At 41.0% G+C, this 18,383-nt stretch overlaps 1 protein-coding gene across 5 annotated transcripts in view; it reads left to right on the plus strand.

Annotated features, from left to right (window-relative positions):
* The window catches only part of ARHGAP26 (Rho GTPase activating protein 26), a 423,871-nt gene that overhangs the window by 248,039 nt on the left and 157,449 nt on the right, over positions 1–18,383 (plus strand). For all 5 annotated transcript variants that reach the window (XM_077768849.1, XM_077768850.1, XM_077768851.1 and 2 more), the window contains exons 14-16: positions 2,133–2,207; positions 15,792–15,879; positions 17,515–17,573. In XM_077768849.1, coding sequence (XP_077624975.1) covers positions 2,133–2,207; positions 15,792–15,879; positions 17,515–17,573 — 222 coding nt within the window. The remainder of the gene's footprint in view (positions 1–2,132; positions 2,208–15,791; positions 15,880–17,514; positions 17,574–18,383) is intronic.

Below are 18,383 nucleotides of genomic sequence, written 5' to 3' on the forward strand. Positions count from 1 at the left end.
CCACTGTGAAGTTTGCACACTTGCCTGAGGTAGGCCACGTGTTTGTTTCAGTTTGCAGCAGTCAAACCAACGATAGGGAAACAGAATCATTCAAACCCCTTGGCAGAGCCTGTATGGTAAATGCAAACCGGTATCTCAGGGGGACAACTTTTTACGGGGTAAAACCAGAAAATACGCACAGTAAGTAGTAGAGGAAGAGCAAGGTCACCAGTAAGTAGTTTAGTGTCCTCACTTCTGGCTCTTGGTCCCCTCCTCCGCTAGAATGAAAATGAAAATGAAAACGATGTGTTTTAACTTGTAAGAAAGTTTTCACTTGACACAGAAAGGGAGGACAGTGTGAGTTAAACACCATTTTAACATAAATACTTGAAGGAAGTGGTTATTTTGCCACTGGAATGTTTGCATGCACACACATTATTTGTGGTGACCAGAGATGAACAGACCTCCCACACTTTGTGGGGTTCGTTAATCATTGTCCTTTGGGAGACAGAGCTGTATCCAGTTCCAGGAAAGGTCAAGAACAGGAGAAGTAGAGACCCTTGAGAAAGAACAAGCCCTTGAAGCCACCACATTACTCAATAATGGTTTTGCCATTAAGTAGCTTGGGCCCCACCCTATAGTTTTAGGCCAGGCTAGTCTCTGCGCTGTGCAGGCTGACGGACATGCCCTTTTTAGTTATAAAATCCTGTCATTGTAGACCACTTCTTTTTATTTGTTAATTCCAGATAGACCTTGTTAGAGATATTAGAGAGTCAGCCTTTTCTCGTTTCTTGCAAGAATTATATTTTGCTCCCAAAGTGGTGGTCCTGAAGGAGTATGATGCAGTGTTTTCATTCATTCTGTCATGTATTATATGGTGACCTAGGTACTGGGGATATTATGGTGAAGAAGACAGAATTTCCCTGTACATAGAATTTATATTGTGGTGGTTGGGAGAAAGACAAACAAGAAACTAAATAAAAATGATAGTATCAAACGTTACTTGCTACAAGAAAAGAGGGTAGGGGACTGGCCAGTAGTAGGAGATCCCTTAGGTTGAACCAGTTGCATTTCAGCGGATCGCGGGATGATCAGAAGATCTGGCAGAAACATGTCTCAGGTAGTGGAAGCAGCTAAGCAGAGGCTGTGATTTGGGGGCACAGGCTTGATGCGTTGGGGAAACGGGAAGGCCAGCATGGCTGGAGCAGAGGAATGGTGGTTGATGATGCAAAGATGAGCCTTGGCTTCATCCTGCAGGGCCTCGTGATCTCACTGTAGTGGGAGGCTATTGGAAGATTTTAAGGAAAGAGAGGGTTTGAACTGATGCATACTTTAGGAAGTTCGTTTTGGCTACTGGTTGGAAAATGGACTTCAGGGGAATAAGATGGGAAGTATCTTGGATGAGAGGTGTCAGGTACAGTGGGCCTACGGTCACGGGAAAAATCATTTCCAGTCACTTGATTTAAATGGTCCCCTTTTGTAAATGGTACGGTGGTGATCTGATCCTCACACATAAATGAACGAAACACTCAGATGGGTTAGTTTTTGTTTCTTTGGGTGTGTGGTGGTAATCCCCTTCTAGTTCAGTTAAACATTTATTTGGGGTGAATGAAGGCCAATCTCCTTTTTCTTTATAAATAATCTTTATGTGACACGTGAATGGATTTTCTAATTTCTCAGTCCTGGAGAACATTGTCCAAAGTTTGGAGTGCTCTCGCAACTCTGTATTCTTATTCTGTATTTGAAACTAGATTGTGAAGCTTTTGTTCTTTACTACAGTCTGAAATTTCTGTCACATCAGTTTTGACTTTTTAAATTGAAAACCCAGTTAGGTGTAACCTTTAAAAGTCTATATTTTGCATCTTTGAAAACTCTTCAGATGCTGCGTTTGGCAAAAGGAGAGGAAGGTCTCTTTCCCTTCTGTTGACTGAACTGAACTAACACAAGGGTTGAAGTGTGCAGCACACCCGTGAAATCCTAGACAGCTGCACCAAATCCCACTCCTTCGCTAAGAGCAGAGCTGAGTGACAGGGGACTTTAATTAAAGCGGCTTTTAGAAGGACCGAGAAAATGAAAAAAGTGCATCTGGCTGGGTTGGCTTGACTTGTATTCTGATGCGCCCCTAATTAAATCATCACTGTTTCTTTCCTCAGGGATCAATGAACAAGGCCTCTACCGAATCGTGGGGGTCAATTCCAGAGTCCAGAAGCTTCTGAGTGTCCTGATGGGTGAGTGCAGCAGTGGCTGTGCGAGGCAGGTCCCTGTGGGGTTGAGGGGGCAGCTCTGAAAAGTCACTAGTTATATAGGTATGAACCTTTCTTGGGAAGAAATTGGGTGTCCGGGAGGGAATGCCCAGAAATGAGCTGCCCCGCTCACCAGTTGTTAGGGGTGTAGGCATTACTGGAAGAGATACTTAGTGGGACTGGACAAAACAAAAAAATGGCAGGTCCGAGGCACCACACCCTCTGTTTATAGACTCAGCCACTGCCAGTCCAAGTGCCGCTCAGTCACTCATGTGACCACCACACCCTCTTCTGTCTTTAATAGCTCATGACTCCCCCTGTCCGCTCTGGAGGCAGGCATTTAGTGGGGCACACCCGATGTCCAAGGAAGGGCATCCTTCTAGCCTGCAGAGGACCTCAGATCTCATGTTCCCTACGCAGAGAAGGTGTCACGTGATAACATGTACATAAGCAGATAATTCTTGGACCCTCTTTGTGTCTAGATCTCAACCTAGACTCTGTCTTTTGAGCAGCAAAACCTCCCTTACAGCTGGTTGGCATAACTTACAAAACCACTGTCTTCCAGTGTGTATTGTATGAATCAAAACCCCAGGAGCCCATGAGCCAATTTGCTTAGGCTGCAGATTTCCTTTATTTTTAGATGTGAATGCAGCCAGCTTCAGTGAGTCACATGGATTTAAACGGCAAACAGATCAGATTTCACAGCTCAGTGGCTGTTACTCATCCCCGTGGAACCCCAGCCATGCACTTGCAGAGATGGACTATCACTTAGGGTCCCTGCTCAGTGGCTGGGCAGGGACACTTCTCTTGCCAGTATTTGTCTTTTTTTTTTTTTTTCCTTTCGCCAGTTTCTGAAAATAGTTTTCATATGTAAGGAAATCTCCTCTCTCGTGTTGACTAGAGTGACTCTTCTCCATCTTTTTTTCTACAGACTGCCTTGCCTCTTGTTGGCAAAACCCTGTAGTGTTGCTAGGTACAGTGAGGTCTTTTATTTGAAAGTACGATTATTGGTGAGGTACTCTTGCACTGAGAATCTGGTTCTTGGTTCATATTTGCAGCGGAGAAAGTTTTTTAATAAATAAACTTTTTATTTTGGGGTAATTTTATCTGTATAGGCAGTTGGAAGTTCTGTAGGGAGCGATGTGTACCTTTACCCAGTGTCCTCCAGTAGGAATGTCTTGTTACTCTCAAGCCGGAGATCACAACCAGGACATTATATACTCAAGATGCAGAACAGTGTCCTAAGGACAAGGATCCCTTGTGATGCCCTTTTCTGGCCACACCCATTTGCCTCACCTCTCACCTCACCACTTTCCCTAGCCCCCAGCACCTGCTCATCTATTCTCCATTTCTTTAATTCTGTTATTTCAAGATTATCTCAGTGGGACCATACATAATCTTTTGAGATTGGCTTTTCTTTTTTTTAATTCAGCATTACTCCCTTGAGATAATTTCAGGTTCTTGGATCCACACCTGGTTCTTTTTTATTGCAGAGTCATGTTAGTGTGCCCAGTTGGTTTAACCACGCATCTAATTGAGGGACATCTGGATTGCTTCCAGTGTGGGGAAGTTAGGAATAAAACTGCTGTCAACAGTTGTGTACAGGTATTAAAGGGGAATATACATGCATTTCTCTGGGTTACCTGCCCATGAGTTGAATTACTGATTGATGAGTTGACACTGGCTAAGTGCACAATGGCAGAAACAGAGCAGGATCCAGTGGCTCCAGTGATGTCTTTACCTTTGTCAGAGCCTTTTCCATTCCTTTATGCTGACTTCTCACGATCTCCACTTTCTGCTTGTCTTGGTTTTGGCTGTGGGAATGTCCCACATAGTCCAGCCTGAGCACTTGTTGAATCTTACCTCATGGAGAAAAGAGTATCTTTCTTTACAGTTCATTGATGACTTTGATTGGTCAGCATAGGGCATGATTCATTTCTCAGTTTTGGGCCAGTCGCATGATAAATCCCGATGGCCTGGACCCTGTGCCTCTCTCTGGTGATGCTGGGGGAGTGTGGCCCAGAGGTGGAGTAGGGAAGGGGTTAGACTGTAGAAACTCATGGACTAAGCAGGATTGTTAATGGAATGATGCAGGAGTGCTTTCCTGAAATAATGGCTGCTGGGTAGATAAAAATAAAAGTATGTCCATGACAGGTTTAACAAGATCAGATTGTAGTTTTAAGAGGGTACTCCTGGCAGCAATGGGAAACATATATTTGACAATGGAAAGGCATGGAGGAAAGAAACAGTGGAAAAAATTAAAACTCACCTACCCTATCAAGGCTGGACCAGGTAGCTGCTCTGAAGTTAGAGGGAAAAGGCTCAAATGGAGAGAGCGAGAATCAACAGGACTTTGTAACTAACTCGATATGGGGCAGAGAGATTTCAAAGATGACAGATTATTATGTAAGGTGACACTAGCGAAAAGACATATGACATTTTAGATGGGTTTGTTAGAAAAAAAGAATCGCTTTAGCTCACTTGTGCTAAGCAGAGAGAGGTAGGAAAGGATCTTGTTTTTATCACTTCTCTTAGTGACTCTCAAACAAGGTATTTGTCCTGTTCTCTTCCTCTGTTTTTCCTAGGGACAGACAAAATAATCATGAGCATCTGAGAAATGTCATGAAAAACTAATAACCAGCGGCTGAAAGTCACAAGACCAGCTGCCTCTGCCAGGAGAATATTACAGATAGACTAGTATTTAAACTGAGGCTCCACCAGAGCTGAGACATGACCCTAATACAAGATCCCAGCAAAAGCAGAGAATGGTGTCTGTGGTTCTCACTACCACTGAAGGTAACCAGTTTGGATCTTGGAAGTGAGGAACCACCTGTCAGACCGGGGAGACTCCAGACCTAAAGGCAGAGTCCTGTCTTCCATTTTGTGAACATGCTATCCTTGTCATCAGTTCTTGGTACTGGTACTAAGCTGGATTAGCCAAGAGTGTCAAATAAATAAGGCTCCTACACTGCAAAACCTCTCCATGAGATGGCTGTGCAGAGTGTGAACCATTCGTTTTACTACTGCTTTCCTCTGTATTGATGGGATGCCCCTGTTAGGTGCCAGGCGATGTGTAAGATATGGACTGTTTTTTAAGGGCTCTCCCAAATGCAATAGCGAGTTTTTGTATTGAAAGGATGGATTAGAAATAAGTAGCAACAGCGATTTCTTTTGATCACTTTGAGCTTATCTACTGGGCTTAAGATTGGAAGAGGAATCTTAAGAGCCATTGCTTAGAGAATTTTTATTTGTCTTGACTGGGATTCCTTAAGAGAGCTTGTAGGAATTTCTTGTAGTATGTGTGGTACAGCCTGATGCTAGGGTCCTACCAAGAGCTACCCTTGATCCCTTCCTCCTACCAGTGCGGGTCCTTAGTCTGTGAAGAATGAAAAGGTCTAAGGAATACTCACAGATCCTAGAAATAGTCTCTTCCCTGTGTGAACTGTTGTTTTTTCCTCTCCCCTGAAAGTTAAGCTAAATTTTCCCAAATTTTAGCTCAACATTTTTAAATACAAATCAGCTATATGCTTCTTCAGCACATGTCTGTTTTCTCTTACTGTACATTTCTGTATTAATTTTGAATAACTTTTTCTGATTAAAAGTTGAGAGTGCTGATTAAAGCAAATTTGGAGAGATACAAAAAGTAGAAAGAAGAAAATAAAAATCTTGCCTGTCAGGTCTTCATTGGCCATTTTATCCTACTTTAAAATATATTCTGCAGGGTTGCCTGGGTGGCTCAGTCGGTTAAGCCTCCGACTTCAGCTCAGGTCATGATCTCATGGTTCGTGGGTTCGAGCCCCACAGCAGGCTCTGTGCTGACAGCTAGCTCAGAGCCTGGACCCTGCTTTAGATTCTGTGTCTCCCTCTCTCTCTGACCCTTGCCTGCTCATGCTGTCTCTCTCTCTCTCTCAAAAATAAATAAAACATTAAAAAAATTAAAAAATATATATATTCTACAATATAAAATGTTGATAAACTTGGAATCACACCATGCATATATATGGCTTTTTAATAGGCTTTTTCCATGTCACTCTACAGTCTCTTTGCTGATGTCATTCAAGGTCTTCTAGCGTGTGATTTCTTGTGTTGGGAGGGGGGCATGTATTACGTAGATACAATTTTTTTTTAAGTGTGTTTGTTTATTTTGAGAGAGATGGGAGAGAGCAAATGAGGACAGGGGAGGAATAGAGAAGGAGAAAGAGAATCCCAAGCAGGTCCCACAGTGTCAGCGCAGAGCCCAAAGCAAAGCTCGAACCCACAAACCATGAGATCTTGACCTGAGCCAAAACCAAGAGTTAGATGCTTAACTACCCGAGCTACCCAGCACCTCGAGATAAAGCTTTTTAATCAGCCTCCTATTCTTGGAGACATAGACTGACTGCAGTTTTTCATTGTTCTAGAAAACACTTGGGAACATCCCCATTGGGGATGCAGAGGTCACGAGTGTGGATTTTGGAGTTAGACAGGTTGCAGTCCGCTGCCTGTCCATTTGACTTTACATAAATTGTTGAAACCTGTTGAGTGTTCTGTCTCATCATCCGTAATGATAACTCCTGCCTCTAATGGTGTGAGGATTACCTGAAAGATGCATACGGGTTACTGAGTTGAAAACGGCCCTGACCTCACATCCTTGCCATGCTGTCAGTACTTTTTTTGAATGTAAATTATAAATATATATTTTAATGTATCTCTTTTTTATTTAACTTGGCATTTCTGTAATTCTGGGTAAAGTTGAACATTGTCCCTATGTTTCTTGCAGATTTATATTTTCTCATGAATTCCCTGTTTTGTGTTCTTAGCCTGTTTTCCTATTGGTATATCCATCTTCAGATAGTAAGAACTTTCTAGATATGGAGGCTATGTTACCAGTATTTTTTTCCAGATTGTCATTTATCTTGAACTTTATTCATGACACTTTTGTTTTTGTTTTATGAATATTTTAAATTTTCACCAAGTCCAGTCTTTAATAAAATTAGTCTTCTTTCTAGATGAATTTAGCTTTACTTAAAAGATCTCCAATCTAGGATTACAAAAGCTTTTTGTTTTCTTTAAAACCCATCAAGAATATATTTATGTAAAATGGAAGCTGTCCAATTTCTCAGGTACTTACCTGATTGACCAGTAACCATGTAATGAGAAAATTCTCCCCACTAGTACTTTTAAATATCACCATATATTCAGTCCTTCACACATTTTGGGGTCTGGTGAAGGAGTTTTTACACATACTCTTCCAAAGGAAAACAAATTCTTTCCATCTTTAAAGACAAAAATTATCTTCATTTTTTTTTATCTTTCAGAAGTCTGTTTTTCTGCTGATTCTTTATATGTTAGCAAAAATTCTCAAGCTTTTACCACATATCTCTGTCATTTGTTTAAATTTCTTTTGATGATTTTTTTTTGCTGCATTTATAATGCAACTTTTAATTTTGTAATTGAGTTTTCAGTGGCTTTACTAACATCTCTTATTTAGCTGTTTTATACTTTTCAACCATCACTTTTATTATTTCAGTGTGTGTCTTCTTACATTGGTGCCTTATTTTACAGTGTCCATATTTTTCTGAATTTTATTGAAAGAACAGAACAGGTGCTTTCTAAAAATTTATTAGAGTGATTTGGTCTTCATGTTTTATGCCAGGTATTTTATCTGCTTTTTAATCAAACCTGAACACAGAGAAGTTTATAAATCTTTGCCCTTAAATTCACTGTGGATACATTATCCTATTCCACTGTTTTCCTGAAGGCTGTTAGAATCATCCTGTCATATGAAATTCGAGGGCTGGTATATGTGAGTCCATCCAACTTTCTGGAATTTTTAAATCTTTGTTTTAGTGGGGGCCTAGAAGCCTGAATATATTTTTCCTGATTCTTCTATTTGGTCCTGGTTCTGGGGGAAGTGGTTCATCAGAAGTGTGCTGTGGTTCTTGGCTGTCACTTGCATATTTCTTCTAGAACTTTGTTCCTTCTGAATTTACTTCTTGTGATATAAAGGGATATGCCTACACTGCTGTCCCCAGTCTATTTTTAAAAAAATTTTTTAAATGTTTTATTTATTTCTGAGAGAGAGACAGCATAAGCAGGGGAGGGTCAGAGAGAGAAGAAGACAGAATTTGAAACAGGCTCCAGGCTCTGAGCTGGCTGTCAGCACAGAGTCTGACACGGAGCTTGAACTCATGAACTGCATGATCATGACCTGAGCCGAAGTCGGACTCTTAACCAACTGAGCCATCCAGGTGTCCCTGCTGTCCCCAATCTAATTTCACTGTCTGTATTGTGTTCTCAGGACAGTCCTGACCACTCCTAAAAGTAGCTTCCACCTCTGTGTTCGTTGGGGTGGGTTGGAGAAAGTGCATTGATGCTCCTTGGGGTGTCTTGGATGATGGTTTAGGGTGGGTGGAGGGCCATTGCCTATCATCTCTTTCCTGCAAGTCGATTTTCTTCAGGACTTCACCGAGTTCTGCGTGGTGGATATTCCTCTGGTGACAGGCAGAATGTTGACTGTGAACCTGATTGTGCTGCTGAAACTTGATTTTCCTGTGTGTGTGTGTGTGTGTGTGTGTGTGTGTGTGTGTGTGTGTGTGCGCGCGCGCACGCGCGCGCGTGTATCTTGATTAGTGTTTCACCATGGTAGTGAAGGTATTCAAATCCCTTGTGGCTATTTTTTTTTATTCCTCATTCTGTAACTTTTTCCTTTTTAACTAATGTTTAAAGCAAGATTAGTGCTACAGAGGATACCTGGAAGATGTTCAACTGCAAGGCTTTAAAGCACCAAATTACAGTAGCATGCATCAGCCACTGGTCTCTGATCCCACCATGAGTGTCCATCCTTACTCTCCTGTGATCATAGATGTGTAGACATTCTTTTCCCTGTGCCCTTCATTTCCCACATCCTTGTACAGGATAGCATAAACAAAATGAGAAAAGACTTCTTTCAGAAGAAATCCTAAATAGGATTCTTTATGTCATTCTTCATGACAACTTTTGAGATCTGAAGGCTTGCCTACTAATGATTGGAGACAGCCCCAGACTTTGAAGATTGTAGACTCACAGAAGCAGCAAAGCCCTGCAATTCATTGCAATTTTACCCACCAGTAAAGGAGAACAGACCGATGGTGCAGGACTGGGACATGGTAGACATTTGGGATGGCGATTGACTGCTATTAACCACAACCCTGTGTTCCCAGGGAACAGAGAGCCCGGATGGGAGCTCAGTTTCCTTTCTCCTCCTCCTCCCATCACTTTTGCTACTTGGAATACTGCAGACAGGTTCTCGAAAGACAGGGATTTGTTACTCTAAGAGCTTTTGGATCTTAGTACAGAAGTGGCTATGGATAGGGCACCTGGGTGGCTCAGTCGGTTAAGCGTTCAACCTCGGCTCAGGTCATGATCTCACGGTTCATAGGTTTGAGCCCCGGGCCATGCTCTGTGCTGACAGCTAGCTCAGAGACTGGAGCCTGTTTCAGATTCTATATCTCCCTCTCTCTCTGACACTGCCCTGCTCCTCACGCTCACTCTCACGCACTCTCTCTCTCTTAGAAATAAATAAAATGTTAAAAAAAAAAAAAAAAGTTTAGAAGTGTCTGTGGATACTCTGCATTCTTTTTCTTCTTTTCATTTTTTAAATATTTATTTTTGAGAGAGAGAAGGCGAGCCGGGGAAGGGCAGAGTGAGAGGGAGACACAAATTCTGAAGCAGGCTCCAAGCCCTGAGCTGTCAGCACAGACCTGACACGAGGCTCGAACTCATGAACCGTGAGATCATGACCTGAGTTGAAGTTGGAGGCTTAACCAACTGAGCCACCCAGGTGTCCCTGGATACTCTGGATTCTTAGGCACTAGACACAAGTGATGCAAGTTATTAAGATGTATGATTTCTGTAATCAAAATACAAGTTTGCTTATCACATTGCTAAGTGTTAAATCTAGTCTTAAAAGAATTACCTATAGGATAAATGAAGTCTAATTTACATAGTGGATAGTATATGTTTATAAACTTTCTCAAAGATGTTATGGAGATGGAGAATGTAAGAGAGTCAAGAAGATTTTAAAGACAGTGAAGAAAATACAATTAACATTTACACAAGGAGAGTAAGATCACGTGGTATTTCCTAGGGAATGACAAAGAAATCAGTGGAACAGACAAGAGTGTCTAGAAATAGAACCCACACATATAAGGTCAATTGATCTTTTTTTTAATATTAAAGGAAGCTAAATTTTTTCCTGTTTATTTATTTTTGAGATAGAGAAAGAGTGCAAGCAGAGGAGAGGCAGAGAGAGAGAGGAAGACACAGAATCTGAAGCAGGTTCCAGGCTCTGAGCTGTCAGTATAGAGCCTGATGCAGGCTCAAACTCACTGACTGTGACTTCATGACCTGAGCCAAAGTTGGATGCTTAAGCAACTAAGCCACCCAGGTGTCCTGGTCAATTGATGTTTGGTGTCAAGGTAATTAAATGTGGAAAGGACAGCCATTTCAGTGAATGGTGCTGGTGGGAGAAAATCTTATTTGGGCCGAAAATAAATTCAACCTTTGTCTTAAATTATACATAAAAATTAACTCAAAATGGATCATAGTCCTAAATCTAAGAGCTAAAACTGTAAAACTTGTAGAAGAAGACAAAAAATTTTGGTGACCTAGGCTTATAAAGGATTTCATAAATAAAATATAAAAAGCAGGAAATATAAAAAGCTTATAACTAGAGCCAAATAAAAAATTTGAGCTCTTTAAAAGGTATTAAGAAAAAGAAACAGCAGGCTACAGATAAGAAAAATTTTGGAAGATGTGTATCTGATAAATGACTTGTATATAAAATATATTAAAAATAACTCCAGTAATTCAGTAATAAGAACACAACCAACTCAGTTTTAGAAATGGGTAAAAGATTTGAAGGCTTTACCAGAGAAAACACAAATGACAAAAAAGTACATGAAAAGATGAGCAACATGATTAGTTCCTAAGGAAAAGGAAATTTAAAAACTAAATTACCCCTTCATGCCTACTAGAATAGCTAAAATTTCAAAATTCAACACCTGACCGTATTACGTGTTGGCGAAGAGGTTGCTGTAGAAAAGAAAAATGACCCAGCTCTTTTGGAGAACAATTTAGTGATGTCTGATAAAGTGAAACATACTATATGACCTACTCCTAGCAATTTTTACTTAATTCCACTACTAGGTATTGACTCAAGAGATGTAATTATAGTCCATAGAAAGACCTATATGTAAATATTTATACCTGCTTTATTCATAACAGAAAAATGTTGGAAACAACCCTAATATCCATCACCCGATGAATGGATGAAAAAATTGTGGCATATCCACAAATTGAGTGCTAATCAGTAATGAAAGGATTGAACTCCTGGTGTATGTAACAGCTCAGATGAATCTCAACAGTATTACGCTTGGTGACAGTGGTTGCTGGAGGTGGAGGGAGGGGCATTGATTTACCAGGGTATTTTATGGGTGATGGAAATGACTTTTATCTTGATTGTGGTCATTACATGACTATATACGTTTGTCAAAAATGGAACTAGATGTTCAAAAAGGGTGAGTATACTCCACAAACTTGACTTCAAAACACACATAGGAGAAGATTCTCAACCTCATTTAAAAAAAAAAAAAAAAAGGCAAATTAAAAACATGGCTTTTTTTCCCGCCTCTCAGATTGGCTAACATCAGAGTTTTGGATGTTGTGTCAAGGATTTGGGGAAGGAGTCAGTCTCAAATCTTGTGGGACAACCTCTGAGGGATAGTTGAGGAATATCTTTCAAAATTAAACATAAATGTACTTGTTGAACTGGAAATTTCACTTTTAAGAATTTTTCTAAAGGTAAGACAGGTACAAGGAAACAGTAGTTGATATCATTGTTTATCATAGCAAAACTGAGGGAATAACCTGATTTCCATTATTGAGGACATTAACTGTGGTGCAGGAAAGGGCTGTGAGGTAGGTAAATATATGTCCTGATAAGGAACAGTTTCTTAAGATACTGTTAAAATAGTGTACAGAATGGCATGTATTGTGTACTTCTGTTTTTATAAAGAAACAGAAAAATGACCCATGTAGGTATGTATATGTGTGTATGTGTGTGCATATGCTGTTAGAGATAGCATATACATATACAGAACTAGTCATTGTAGTTGCTGCTAGCCCAGGAAAGTTTATCTTTTAATGTCCATCTACTTTTTTTGCTTGAATATATTTTTTACCATGTGCACATATTATTTTCTCAGTTAAAGAAAAAATTAATTTGTATTCAATTATAAAGTATGGTTTAAAAATTGAGGACTATGTAGGTGGCTGTCCTATTCATTTCCCCCAAAATGTTAGTGTTTTCATCAGCCTCACAATGGTGCACCCAGTGGATCTTGGGGCTGATCAGAGTGACATTCCTGAGACCGTTTCTGCTCGTAACCACTGCCCAGTGCTTCCAGTCTGTCTCCTGTTTTTCTAAATCCACGTGGTAGTAGGTTTAGGAAGAAATACTCCTGTTTCACTTTCCCCAGAGGCTGCTTTTCTATAGTTTGGTCTGCTCCTCTAGCTTATGTCCATTAATTATGCTCTGCAGTGGTCGGGTTGCATGGTGGGGAGACATACTGAGTTCAGAAGAAAAGTATAATTAGGTAGGTCCTTGTCCCATGTTTGGATGCCACCGGGAAGGTCCGCTGAGCGAGGGGGAGCATCTGCAAGGGAGGTGTGGAAATTGGCAGCACTTCCTGAAAATGCAGTGGTTCGGGAGGCTATCTTCAATTTAGTTTGGACATTAAATTAAAATGGACGTGCTCAAGTTATGAGCCTTGCCTCATCGGCACTATAAAAAGCCCGTTAGCCAGGCTGTAATTCGATTCTCCTGTGTGTAATGTTACACAATATTCCTATGGTTACAGAGCCCGAAGAAGTGAAAGCTAATCATGAGTTTGCTAAACGTGGTCCCATGGAACACTTCTGAACTCCCAGACCTGCCAACTGCTGCTTGCTGAGTGTCATGCTTTCTCCTTGGGTAGAAGTTGGTTTGTTCCTCCAAAAAATGTACAGTAACAGTTGTCTGGCATCCAGGAGCTGTGCACTATGGCAGCCCTCCATGTGGCTCAGGGATGGGGACGGGGAAGAAGGTCATGCTAAGCAAAGTTTCTCGGTACATACTCTTCCACAGGAAGAAGCCATTAAGGGAGTGAGGGATGGCAAAGCAAGAGAAGAATTACAGCGGCAGAGGCTTTGCATACTTGGGTTCACTTCTCAGAAATTGGCTGTGATAGAGCTCCAGAGTTTAGCATTCTGTGACCCTAGACATAAAAGTCACACTCTTTAGGTTGTTCAGTGTTTGTTTCATGTGGCCAGACAGACTTCATTAGCACCCAGGGTCACCTGCAAAGGTGCATATCCGTGCTGCCTTTAAGGGCCAAACATTTTATAAGCTGGGGCCTCTTCTCTCTCATCTAATATGTATCAGGGGAACATAATGATAGCAGTCGATACTGTCTGGATTTGTGCCCTTACCTGGAGATTGGAGCCTAAATCCTTAAGCCACTCATGATTATTTGGCCTTTTCCTACTAGAATGAAAGTAGGTTCTTGCCCAGTCAATGGAAAAATATATCATGCCCACCTGTGACTCATTCCTCCTTTCCAGCTGAACAGCTGTTGATTCTGCAGGAGGAGCCTCTTTGTTCTTTGACACTGTCCAGAATAGTCCAGTGGTTACCTCTGTTCACCTGCTGTATCATGTAGATCTCTTGGGATTTTAAAAAAAAAAAAAAAAAAAAGGAAAGCCTGACCTTCCCTGGCTTAAGGAGAAAGGGAATTTATTGCCTCATATGACTAAAACAGTATGGTGTTATCTATAGGCTCAACCTGTATCATCCAGATCAGCTGTCTCTGCTTCTCTCTCGTCTGGCTTCCTCTGTCAGACTTCAGTCTGAGGATCTAGCTTGTGGCACCTAGCACAGTTGGATAATCTTGCAGGTACAAGCCCAACAGGAAATAGCAGACAGCCTTTCCCCTGTGTCCCAGAAAAGTCCTGAAATTCACTCTAATGCAACTGGCTTAGGTCTTAGGCTGTCCCTGAACCAGCCATGGTGCCAGAGACTTGCTGTGATTTGATTGGTGGGTCTGAATCTCATTCTGGATCTCCCTGGCAGCTGGAGCTGTCCCCCAGTCCCCCAGGCACATGCAGTAGGGACCAGAGAAGAGTAGCAGCCTGATCAAACATGAGATGAAAGGAAACAGGAGTGAGTACTGGGAGGCAAATCACTAGCTAGTTTTGAATATGAAGAAGCTGGATTCTGTCTTCAGTTTTCTGAAAGACCTCACGTCCGACCGCCTCGGCAGTGGTGAGGTGCGGTGAGGTGAGGTGTTGGTTTGTGAAACTGTTCATACTCCCCAGCCTCTGCTTCTTACTTTCATTTGCCTATGTGCTGCCCAGGAAGACTAACGGTAAGAGTGATCCCTCCCTTGATAATACATGCTGCTTTAAAATACACACATTATTTACTAGTCTACCCAAGAGAACACAAAAGAAGAAATAATAAGGATCCAGTGTAATTATGGTGGTCCCCATGTACTTCCTGGCTTCCGGCAGTTAAAAGTACCTAAAAAAGTAATGGATGGGGCCCCTGGGTGACTCAGTTGGTAGAGCGTTCGACTTCAGCTCAGATCATGATCTTACAGTTTGTGAGTTCAAGCCCTGCATCCGGCTCTATGCTGACAGCTTGGAGCCTAGAGCCTGCTTCAGATTCTCTGTTTCCTTCTCTCTCTGCCATTCCCCTCCTCACAGTCTGTCTGTCTCTCTCTCTCTCTCTCTTTCTCTCTCTCTGTCTCTCTCTCTGTCTCTAAAAAATAAATAAACATTAAAAAGTATTTTTTAAAAGGTAATGGAATAAAGTCATAGTTGAGAAAATATAAAAATGATAGTTCTACCACTTTAACCCAACCACCATTTTAACTTCCGAGTATTTCCTTTCAGCCTTTGTTCATATAAGTTTCTCACAAACTTTTAGATCTTAGGATTTTTTTTGTTTGTTGGTTTGATGTTGTATGATAACCAGGCATTTTCCATATTGCTACATGGTTAGCATTATCATGTAAATGCAACATAATACTCCATCAGGGAGACATGCCAAAATTAATCATTCTTCCATCATTGAACATTTAGGTTATCTCCTTTTAAATTTTCTTCTGTTGTTGAAAAGCTTTAGTATGTATTGAACATTTCTGGGGTATGTAACTGTTATCTTGCTTTATCTTATTTCCTGAGGCCAGATTGTGAGAGGTAGGATTACAGCTTCAAAGGGTATAAACATTTTTATGACTCGATACGTATTGCCAAGTTACTTTTCAAAACTTGCATTTTATCTCTTCTGCCTCCAGCAATTTATGAGAAGATCGTTTCACTGCCATTTTGCTGTCAATAGATATTTTGGATTTTTAACTATATTCTTAACCTGCCAAAAACTAGGTGTCATTTTTGTTTTAATTTGGATTTCTTTGGTTAATAGGGAGGCTGAATGTTTTTAATATTATGCTTGTTTATAGCTGTATTTTCTGCTCTTCTTTACCCATTGTCTTTTCTTCTTTTTAGATCCCAAAACTGCTTCTGAAACAGAGACCGATATCTGTGCAGAATGGGAGATAAAGACGATCACTAGTGCTTTGAAGACCTACCTAAGGTAGGGGCTTTCCATTTTCAGGGCAAGGTGCCAGCTGGTTATCATGCGATCAGGAATAAAACAGTTTTATTTTCAGCCTCCAGAGAGCTGTGGTGTGGGTATTTGAGATGTGGAAACAGCTCATGTGTGGGTGCAATTAGCTCAGCTGGTCACTCCAATTCTAAGTCCTCCATACTTGACGGGGTGCCACTGCGTGGTGCTGCTATTGAGTGATTCAGGAAGCTTTGCTTTTTATGAGAAGCTACTATGATAATCAGCCTCTAACAGAGCCTAAAATACACTCTTTCCTGAAGTCCCCAAATCCTCTATTAAGAAAAGAAGGAACTGTTCTGGTTCTGTTGACATGGTGATCCCATGCCCTGTGTATTTTGTTGGGTTTGTATCTCACACAGATTGGCTATGTTGCTGACATTGGTCATTAAATATGAGGACTTAAGGGAAGTCCTTTTTGACTCATTCTCTTATGTTGGAAAACATTATTGAAGAGACTCTTTTCCTTATAGCAATATATGTCATATTATAACTCCTATTTCCCTGCCCCCTCCCTTGGTTATTAAGAGAAGGAGTGATTCTCGCTGCCTCCATGTCAGGTTCATAAAATGAGCAAAACTTACACTGGACTTGAAGGCTAGCTGACGGTCTAGTCTTCAACAAAGAGGAGAATGACACTCATGAATTACAAAAGCAACTGTTGACATTTTGTGAAGATTCCGTTGGCTCAAAAACCAAGGCAGAAAGCCCCAGGAAAGGAATTAGTAATGGAGGTGTTATTGGCTATTGGGGAGTTGATGGAAGGATCTTGAAGTCACGAGTAAGATGTAATGCTAGGATGATCAAGAGCCAAGTGAGGGGATCCGATGACAATCAAATAAAATCTGAGCCAAGAATAATTTATAGTCTGTTGAGAAGCTTGTTCTTTGGACTGTCAGAAAAAAAGCTGAAGTTTGCGGTTTAACATACTCATTAGACATAGTCGCTAAACATTCATACCACAAATATTACCATTGTAGTTTACAGAAAACCATATTGCAGAGGTTTGTATTTAGCACTTGTGCATGTTGATACTGATTCACTAATAAACGTTAAGTATAAAACATTTTTAAAAAAATAGGTAAAATTCGATTCTATCTTGCCTAATGTCAGGGGCTCTCACCCTTTGGCAGTCCGGAGAAATGCTCGGTAGTGAATTGGTCACAAAAACACAGTAGTTTCTCACAATCTTTCCAGGTGAACTGGTTGTAATAACAAGTTGCTGGGAAGACAAGAGTTGAAGCACAGGTAGTTGCAAATGTTTAGTTAGTTGCCTTTTTCTCAGACACATCTTAAAAAGCTCTTGTCAGTGGGTGAGTCACTGACTGAAAAGGAAATCTCTTGGTTTGTGCTAGACTTTCACATTAGCACTTTCCTAGTTGTCACTAGGAAACATAGTTGCATCCATTCCCTTTAAAAGAAAGAGAATAAACATGTCACATGAAATCTCAGGACCCTTTCAAAACAGAAACTCAGTTGGACTGAGTTGAGTTGCTATCGTGTCCCTTGATCTTTGTCTCTATTCAGTGGGGTGGCGTCTAAGCCACGATTTGTAGAGTATGATAGTTTTTATGAAGCTGACTGGTGTGTATCCTTTTATCCCAGAATGCTTCCAGGACCACTCATGATGTACCAGTTTCAAAGAAGTTTCATCAAAGCGGCAAGTAGGTCTTCTTTTTGTCACAGTTTTAAGGGGGAAAGGAATAGATTTTTCTATCTCAAAGAACAGTCAGTCTCCCAAAATAAATACTTTCCACCCTTTGTATTTTGCATGTAAACTACCAACGTATGTGCTTATGAGGTGGACATAAACTAGAGGAACTAAACTGGGATCGTCAAGGGCCTTGCTACCATGTTGAATTTACAGTTGAGAGAAACTTCAGAAGTGTGTTTTGGGGTTGAGGGGAAGACAGAAAAGCAAGTCTGGCTTTCTAATTTTGATTATTGGAGTTCTAACTCCTTGGGTTGTTTCCCAGCCCTCGAGTAGCATTTTGCAGAATGAATCAGACTTTGCACATTACCTAAATTGAGCATTGGAAGTGTTTCCTTGAATATGACACCATTTATATAACTTCCCAGTCCTCTTTCCATCATGGCTTCCATTTACAGCTTATGATCATTCTTCAGCTATATCGTCCAGGTCCCTTGCATCATATTACTGGTATTAAAATACATAGGGATTAGGTGCAAGCTACCCTGAGTGTGCTGGAATCTGTCTACGTGGGGCAGACCCCCTACAGGAGGGGCAGTAAGGTTCTCTATCAGATTTAAATCTGGCACACGCCTCCACAGTGTTACTATGTCAATAGTCTCTGTGCCTCTCTCTCTGCTTCCTTTTAGCCTTCAGGGTCTATTTACCCTGGTAGCAACTACTGGCCTAATTTAGGAATACCTAATGCTCTGATGGCCTTATCTTCTCAAGTTGTCTCCTTAAAAGAGGGAGGGGATGGACTTGAGAGAAAGCTGGGAATGAA

The sequence above is a fragment of the Crocuta crocuta genome, unplaced genomic scaffold (genome assembly GCF_008692635.1).
Source record: "Crocuta crocuta isolate KB4526 unplaced genomic scaffold, BGI_CrCroc_1.0 scaffold64, whole genome shotgun sequence".
Lineage (NCBI taxonomy): Eukaryota > Metazoa > Chordata > Mammalia > Carnivora > Hyaenidae > Crocuta > Crocuta crocuta.